The following is a 9,656-nucleotide window of genomic DNA, read 5'->3' as shown; positions in this document are numbered from 1 at the left end:
TAAAAAATATGGTTTTTAATAACAAAGTTTATACAAATATTATTTGCATAATTATTATTGAAATTAAATGTTTTAGACATTTTATTTTATATTTTATAAATTAATATAAGAAATAATATATTTTAATTTATACAATAGTATATATTTATATAAAAATAATTTTTTTTTTTAAATAAATCCTAATTTTTTATTTGTTTTTTGTTTACTTATATTTTATTATTAATACTTTTATAAATTAAGAATCAAATTAATAGTTTACTTTTATTTAATATATTATTTTTTGTAAACATGGTAAAATATATTTTATAAATATATTAATGATTATAAATATTCAAAAATTACTTTTTACTTTCTTATAAAATAAATATTATTAAACATATAATAGTATCTTATGTTTATTTATTTATATATTTATATTTTAAAAATTAAGAAAAAAATTGTATATACTTTATTTAGAGTAATTTTCATTTTTATTATTAATTTTTATTTATTTATTTTAAAAATTTTAAAACAAATATAAAAAATATTTTCTATATTTTATTTAATATAATATTCTAATATAATTTTATAAATTTAATTATAATATAGATTTATAAACTTCTTGATAATATTTATATATATAGATAAGAATCACAATTTATTTATTCACTAGCTGATTTCTTTAACATTATTTCAAGTGCATCTCCTTTTAATATACAAATGTCCATTTGGTTTACTCTGTGCAAGAACAGTAAGATTTCTTTCTTGCATAATAATAACGTTAGACTCTCAAAGTCCTAAGATGAACCGAGAGTGATGAGCCATTCTATCCTTAGAACCATGTCATAGGAAGCCATGTCCAATACCCTTAGGTTAACTATAAATTTGATACCATCCTTTGTTCATTTGACCATTTGAGATTTTCACAACTCGTTGTTCTTAATATGTTCGATCCATCAATTAAAGCAGTTGTTTTATTTTGCACTTGATGACTTATGTTTCTCATTACATGACTATAATGAAATTATGTGGGTTTTATGTGTCAATGAGAATAATGACCGATAGATGACCTATTTTTTCAGATATTTCGCTCCATTAAGGGCATGTATAGATATAGATGCTTCATCCACTTGAGGATAACTTCACTAGTCTCTCTAGCTTTAGTTAATAGGAACTCTTTGTCTCATGTTTCATCTACATCATGAATAACTTAGCCTTGCATTGGTGGGTAGATATGAACTTAGCATCACAAAACATAATTAATTTCTTCTCTTCTAGGATTTTGGGATCTATTTGTTGGAGATACTTATTCCTTTGGGAGACAGTGTGTGGATGTGAGTAATTTGGTCGTGAATAAGTTGGTTTAGAGGATGGCGACCAAGTATAATTAGATTGGGTGTGGGTTGTGTAGGAAAGATGGGAGGGTTACCTAAGTATAGACTATCTTGGGTAAACAGGAATTTGAAAGTAGATTCTTGTACTTTGGCTACTGCCATAGCCTCATTTAGGGACTCAAGGATCTTGGGTTTAATAGCCTAACTGTATTAGCTATCTCTTCATGTATTTCCACTCAGATAACAATCAATCACATGCTCATCAGCTCAGATTCATGAGCTGGCTAATAGGGACTATCACAAATAGAATGTCCAAATTGTTGTAGCAGGACAATTTTAAATAAATGTCTTGTGAGGGCTACTATAGGACAACGATTTTGAATAAAGGATCCATACCATAATCGTGCGTCCCCTTGAAAATGAATCAGAGCGATTTCAATTTCAGTAGCATCGTCTATATGCTCGACTCGAAAAAACATCTCTACTAAATTGAGTCATCCTTCCACATCCATGCCGTCGAACTTCGGGAAATCAACCTTAGTCAAGCAGGTTGGAGGTACATACGACATTTCTCTAGTTGGTGTAGTGCATGAGGATTTCGCTGAATCTACTAGTCGTCCTGAGCTCTCTTTTGAAGAAATGTTTTCAAGCTTCCGTTCAAGTGAGTTCACCTTATTTTCTATCCACTTCCTTTATTATTCTAGTGATTGTGTAATCAACGTCAATGATTCTTGCAAGGAGTCGTTCTCCGTCTGGTTCCGTGTTTCCACCGTGGTTGTCGGATCATCGGCTCTGAAACCAATTTGTTACACCATAAAATGTAACCTGAGAAGATAAGTTAGGATTTGGGACAAGAGACATAAATGAGAAGAAGAAGAATTAGAGTGTCATGAAGTGAGAGAAGGACAACATTCATATCGTTCATAATCTTTCAAATAGGATATTCAGAATCACATATAGTCTGATTTTGAATATTCAATGATAGAGGTTAAAAATGATGAGCTGAATTAATAGGTGACCACTTTGTTAAAAACATAAAATAAGGATAGTTTGAACATAAAACATAAAGTCAGGGGTCTGTAATACTGAAAATAATATAAGTGTCATTATATCCTTTCACCATCACCATGAGCCGACGGCTGCTCCAAAGCTCGAGGACTTTCTCATAGGCAATTTAGCTCTCGTTAGAGAAGAAGATAGCCTACGCATTTTATCCACAGGGGTTTTACCGTTGTTCTTTTAAGTATTCTACCGCCCAATTTCCGGCTAACTCTTTTATGGGCTTGTTTGATTTAGCGTTTATAAACTACTTACTACAATAACTTTGCGTAATAATCTCAGACAAAAAATTATAATCAAACATATTTTTGCGTTTAAACTCAATTTTCTCTCTACCTCCCTTTTCAGCGTTTAAGATTATAATCTCAGCGTTTTTCTCTCTCATCATTTTAAAATAATTTTTATTCATTTTCTCTTATTTATTTCATTTATTTCTAATTATTTTATTCATTCTCTCTTATCTATTTCATTCATTTCTAATATTTATTCATTCTCTCTCATTTATTCCATATATTTATAATATTTTTATATATTTATATAAAATTATTATTATAAAAAACATACATTTTAAATATATTTTTATTTATTATTTATAATATATGTATCTTAATATATCAAATAATTAAACAAAATATGAAATATAAATACACGATAAATAACTAAACTAGCCTTAATTATCTAAAAGTATTAATTGAAATGAATGATAATATGAAGAAGATGATAGAGCTCCAAAAATAAATTGACAATTGAAATATTTGTTAAGGAATGTGTAGAAAGGTAAAATATAAATATAATAACAATAAATTACTTTATTTATTCATATCATTTATTTTAAAATATATTATTTTTTAATTTAAGTCATTAATAATATTTAAAATTATTATTAACAAAAAATTTATATATTAATATAATTTATTTTTAAATATATACTATTTTTAATTTAAATCATTTATTAATATTTAAAATTAAATTAATAAATATATATATAATATTAATTATTAAATAATATTATAAATATAAAAATAAATAAGCTGAATCAAACTAGCCCTATATATTATATTATCATATATCTCTTCCCGACTTAGCTATAAATCTATAATAGAATAGTATTCATACAATATACTATACATATATTTCCAGTTTATATAAGTAATGAACTTTTGATTAATGAAATAGTTTGATTGATGAAACTAGGGTTTATGGCTTGAATGATATTTCTTTGGTTGTTTAAACTTATGTGATCATTTGGTTTGAGTAAGATTGAAATAGATTAAAATGAAAAATGATTAAAATACATAAGTATCAAAGCTTAGGAAATAAAAAACAGTAAGTACTGTTTTGGTTGGGATTTCAAACTTTAACTTGAGGTTTCTTATTAACATTTGGACTTGAATTTGATTCCTAGCTACAATGTAGATCATTCTAGGAAGGATTGAAAGGAATTATGTTGAATTCATTTGGAAGTTGGATAATGTTTGGAATTTAAATATTACTCTAAGAAGCATAAATTAAATTAAGAAACTGTTCTAATTATAAACATGCTAAAATTGGTGCATAGCTTGCGATCTACTTGATCAAATTGATCAAATGTGTTGAGGTCTAGTTGTAGTTCTATAGGTTTCCGAGGATTGTTCATACTTGATTGGAATTGATTCATACAAATTGAGGTCATTTTGTAAAAGGCCCAAAGTGTAACTGATTCTAGAATTCAAACACTTAAAACCAACTTTTTCTTCAGTTCAATGTGTTTAAAATAATGGTGTGCACTTGATGGAAAAAGAACTTTGCTAAATTGAACTTCAATTTGATGAAAGCATGAAATGTGACAGCATAATTTCAGATTAAACAACTTGCTGAAATTTGAGATTTTCTCTATAATTAGCTGAAAAGTTTGCTTAGATAAAGTTTCCAAGGAAAAGCTATTCTGAACATGTTTCATGTTTTATATTTTGGCATTTGAAATCATTGAAAGGTTCAAATCCTCTGATTTCTAAACTGTTGCATAGCTGGAAAACAAACTAGAATAGTCAAATGACTACTGCTTTAAAATTAAAAATTGAAGATGATGTTTAACTTCATGACAGTCATTTTAATAGATGATAAACTGATTTACATGCTTAGATTTAATCTTGTCAAGGACCTATTGGTATGATAATGGCACCCGCTGGAGAACTTGTTCACCAAATTCACAACGACATCAAGAAGTTCACGAAGGTGTTGGGTCTGGTTAATAATCTTGTCTTGAATAACAGAAAATATATATCCATATAATGTTACAAATAAATAAAATAAAATAAAATATATGAAGAACGAAATCACCGATTGAGATGTTGATTCGAGGCATGTGCTTAACACATTTCCATCGTCTTTCGTTTGTGCTGGAGCTTATCGCAGATAACTATCTTCCAGGGTAAAACGAATCTAGTAGTGATTCTGTACTGAAATCACTACGCATCGAACTTGATCAATGTACCTGAACTATCACCAGTTTCAAAGAAAAATATCGAGCAAAGAACTCGAAGAACACTCATAAAACAAGAAGAGTGCTTTTGGATTTCTAGAGTGAGAAAATATATGAGGATTAAGTAGTTTGAGATTAGAGACGAGAGATTTTATATTGTTCAAAAGTTAAACCATTAAATAAAATCATCAATTGATCCAACAGTTGACATTGATTGTCTTCATTCTTCTTAACGTTTTTCTCTTTATTATAGAGTAATTGTTTGTCAAAATAATTAAGGTATTTACAATTCAATACTAACGTTACATGATCTTCCAATTTGTTAATAATAATATTAAATTATCATAACAGTTAAAAATAATAACAAACTCATGTAAGTTACACTACAAATTAACAACATTTTGTTAATTGGTCATCAATGTATTTCTAACAATTAATTTAATTAATTGATTCAAATTAAAAATTTGAATCAAATTTCACCATTTAATTCACGTTTGAATTTAATGTAAATTTGATTTGATTTTTTTACCTATATTCTAATTTCCATTCTTTAATGGAATTTATAAAACTAGTTTGAAAATTCCAATAGGTCTCACGTGTGTACATGTATAGTGGGTCGGGCGTCGCACGTTAGATAAGCGATCTGAAACGAGGGACCGAGATAATCGTATGTGCTCCGGGCAGAATGATCGATATCCTTTGCACGAGTAGTGAAAAAATCACGAATGAATAAGCGCGACAGCCCTTTTCCGAGTGTAACCAAGCCCCGAACCAAAATAGAATATCTAAAATGCATTTAATTATATAAAATATTTTCCTAATTTTAGAAAAAATAGGTGACAACTCAATAATCCAAAAGTCAATTCCCAAATTATTTAGAATCCGGGAATAAAAAGACTATTAAAAATTTAATGAAAAAATTAAAAATAGAGAGCCGAGAGATTTCGAGACTTTAAAGCTTCTTTGGCGACTCTGTTGGGGACATTTGAAGCTTAGCTCGAAACAATTTTTTGTCATTTAAAAAGCTTTTTAAAAATTATTTTACAGTTATCTAATTAAATTTACGTGAGCCTTTATTTTATAAAGGAACAAACACCCTATTTATTTGAAGATGTGTAGCAGATGTATTACACGATATATTTTATACATCTATTAAAATACGTGCAAAGATTCGTCAAATGGAATGATGATATGTTCTATCTGAGCGATAATGCGAAAAAAAAACCTAGAAACACAGAATCAATCATTCTCTTTGACAATGAGTCGTCCATTAGAACGAATGTATTGTGAAGATGAGGAAAATTTCGAAATTGAGTTAATATTTTCCAGTTTATGGCAGTGTTAACCCCTCTCCAATATCGGTAAATGGTAATATCTTATGATGTCACCTAGAAACAAAATTCCGGTTACATTATCCAGACTCTTTGCTTGAGGTGCACAAGCAACAAGCCACGTCAAAAAGTCGTGCTATGTGGCTACTATATTTATAAATACGTGTATTCATTATAGTCAGAGTTAAAACCTCTAACTACATTTTGACTTTCAAAACAAAACAAAAAACAAAGAAATTCCTAATTCTTAAATTATGGGCAATTTGCTATATCAAAAGAAGAATTAGAAAAGAGGTGTTCACTCACTTAAGAACGTGTGTTTGTACATCTATTACGTGCATGTCACATGAGGAATTACACCTCCGTTATTTATTGTCCTCTAAACATGACTCTCCGAGAACGTGATCTAAAACCAAAATGATCACCAAGATAGGATTATCTTCTGAAATGGCCAAAATAAAGCTTTGATAATCTAAAATAACACATTTTTTCAAAAAAAATCAAACAAATACGGTAAGAGAACAAATGTCAAGAGGCATTTCGATTATGACACTCGGGTTATCACAAATTCGACAACCGAAATGTCATTTCTAGGTCAAACAAAATCAAATATTAAAACATGATTAAGGGACACCACAACTAACGAATGTTCACTTGTCCAAAAAAATAAGCCTTTTGCAAAGCAACAATCTTTTTCATATTTTTCTAAAAATGTTTTATAAAATTTATGTCAAGAAACATACTGACTTGATTCTTCTATACTGGAAGATACGTAGGGAGTCTGTTCTTAAGTTCAGTCGAATATTTATAAAAATTTTATGTTTTGTAAGAAAGAATGAGGCTTTGAACCCTCTATAAAAATAAATATAATAATAAAATAAGGAATTTATGAAACAAGTAAAAGTAAAGTCAAAATCATTATTTCAAAGTGATCGTCTCAAAAGAAACTCGATCGTTTCACTAAAAATGTGCTCAATGTAAGGCCCATAATAAAAAATTCATTGTCATCAAAGTTAAATATTTTGATCAAACTCCTTCGAGAAATTAAAAATTAAAAATTATCGTTTATACAAGAGATTGAACTAAAAAATGATGACTTTTAAATAAAGAAAAAAAATTGACTTATTTTTAAGACGATCCAATAAAATGGTTTTCAAGACTAAACTCTGAAAACGTTTTGAATCTAAGAAAAAAAATGATTGCCGCAATTAAATCAAAACTTGTCAGAGGGGTAAAGGTTTTGTTCGAACTTTCAAAACATAAAAATAAAAAATAAGAAGTGATGATGAAACCCTGTATAAGGAACATTTCGTCAATAATTGATTGACATGAAAATTGTCATTTAGGAAAAATCTTGACTTTTTAAAAACCATCAAAAATCGATTAACGTGAAAACGTTGATTAAATAAACAAATAAAATATTTAACGCAAACAACGTTAATTGAAAAAAAAAAGAACATCACACATCTAATGATAAAATATAAGATCAATTTTTTTTGCAAAATTAAAGGTTAGTCATAAAAATCTAGATGGCGTAAAAGATTACTTTAAGCTTTAATGGAGTAAACGGATGTTCTAAAACCCGAAATGGAACCATAAACTCTAAATATGAGTAAAAGAATATCAAAAACTCTAAAAGAGTAGAAGGTCACCCGTAATCCTAATAAGAAAACTAAATATTTTTAAAAATCTTGATACACAAGCCTCCCGTGAGGCTTGTTAGGTCTGATCTATACATTTCAATCGTTTTAAAAAAAATTAAATAAGTCCAAATAAATTAGGAATTGTAATGAAGTGTTTATTAGTCAAACTTGGACATTCGTTTTTCAAAATAACACATTTTTCAAATTTTGTACGAGAGGGACATTCTGTAGACACCAAAATTTTACACCCAATTTAAATAAATAAATAATAATTCTAGACTACTTTTGGGAAAAAAAAAAAAAAAGTAAAACAAAATTTAAGCCAATTTAATTTAAACCAAAATGGCCTAAGCCATTGGCTCATCCCAAGTTAGAAGCTGGAGCCCCGAGCCTCAACAGCAGGCCATACCCACCAACAGGAAGGCCCAACGCCATAACAGGCTCAGATGGCCGGCCTGAGATTAAAATAAAATAAATGAAAAAAACAGAGGCCTCTTTGTAATAAGAGAAAATGTTGAGAGACTTTTGCGTTTGAATAAAAGGGGAAGAGACCATAATGCCTATCTTTCTCTCTTTGGCCCACCTCTCATCCGAAGACAAAGATGAAGCCGTCGTGACCGCCATCTCCTCTCATCTTCCACAAGGGACGAATAGTCGATCTTATCCTTTTTCGATAAAATCGACAAACCTTGCGCCATCATCATATCCATGTAAAAGCCACGCCTCCGGCCTTATCCAAAGAGAAAGAACATTCGCAAAGGAAGATTGTAGGAAAGCTTCTCGAAGCCCACAAAAGATGAATTCAGTCGAAGAAGACAAGCTCAATTCGGCCGAAGTAAAGATTCCAAGGTCAGATCTCAACCTTTCATCTGAAGATTCTATGTCGGTCAATTTGCCTAGGGCTTTCAGACGAAAGAGAAAAGGGAAAAAATGGAGGAGTACCTAGGAAGAAAAGAAAAATCAAGTAAATGATTATTACCTAGAGCCACCTAAGCTCTGATTTGGTGTAAGAATTTTTTTTTGGAATAAAACTTAGTTTTTATTCCAAAATCCAACAATTTCATGCAACATGAAATTAAATAATTTTATCATTTAAATATCAAAACTACCTTATAATTTTATCATATTTCTCTAAATCAACGATAAGTTAAAAAAATAAATTAATATTCAAATTTTAATAAACAAAAATTTTTAAAGATAAAACTCAAATAAAACCAAATAATTCTTTCCTCAAACAAGAAGCTCATAGTAAGAGGAGAAATACGTGTCTAGGAAATGATAATTGACCTATTTAATAATAGAATCTTTATAAATTAATTGAATTCTTCTTAATATTAAATAAATATTTATAAAATTACCTTTAAATAATATTATAAAAAAAACTAACTTTATTAACTTAGCCTACATTTGTTACTAGGGATAAAACTGTAGATATAACATAATAGTGTATATAGTAAATTATAATGTTTGTTTGGTTGGTTAATATTTATAAATACAGTAATATATAGGTATAAATTATACATTGAACTGGGTATAATATAATACCCAAGGTTTTAGAATACGCGGTCCGACCGGCGGTCCAACCGGTCCGACCGCGAAACGGTTTGGTGAGCGGTCCGGGTTTTACCTTCAAAACGGTCACCTTTCGAATCGGTCAAAATCCGGTCCGACCGACCGACTTAACCTGAAAAACAAACCGGTTTTTTCCGGTTGGAATGGTAAATTATATAAATTTTATATAATTATTATTATAATATTATTATAATAATATTTAATTTTTTTTTTTTTTTGTCTACTTTACTAGCTGTGAGCTTATATTTATTATTACTTTTTGCTTTTGTTTTTTCTT

At 28.7% G+C, this 9,656-nt stretch overlaps 1 protein-coding gene across 1 annotated transcript; it reads left to right on the top strand.

The window, feature by feature from the left end:
• Positions 1–8,360: 8,360 nt before the first annotated feature.
• Positions 8,361–9,453, top strand: LOC124917948. Its single transcript, XM_047458214.1, has 2 exons — positions 8,361–8,656; positions 9,316–9,453. Exons 1-2 carry the CDS (start codon positions 8,364–8,366, stop codon positions 9,347–9,349), a joined length of 327 nt encoding a protein of 108 aa, XP_047314170.1. The 5' UTR covers positions 8,361–8,363; the 3' UTR covers positions 9,350–9,453.
• Positions 9,454–9,656: the final 203 nt, after the last annotated feature.

Source organism: Impatiens glandulifera, unplaced genomic scaffold (assembly GCF_907164915.1).
Source record: "Impatiens glandulifera unplaced genomic scaffold, dImpGla2.1, whole genome shotgun sequence".
Taxonomy (NCBI): Eukaryota; Viridiplantae; Streptophyta; class Magnoliopsida; order Ericales; family Balsaminaceae; genus Impatiens; species Impatiens glandulifera.
The sequence above is the reverse complement of the archived record's forward strand: the minus strand, read 5'-3'. Positions and strand labels throughout refer to the sequence as shown.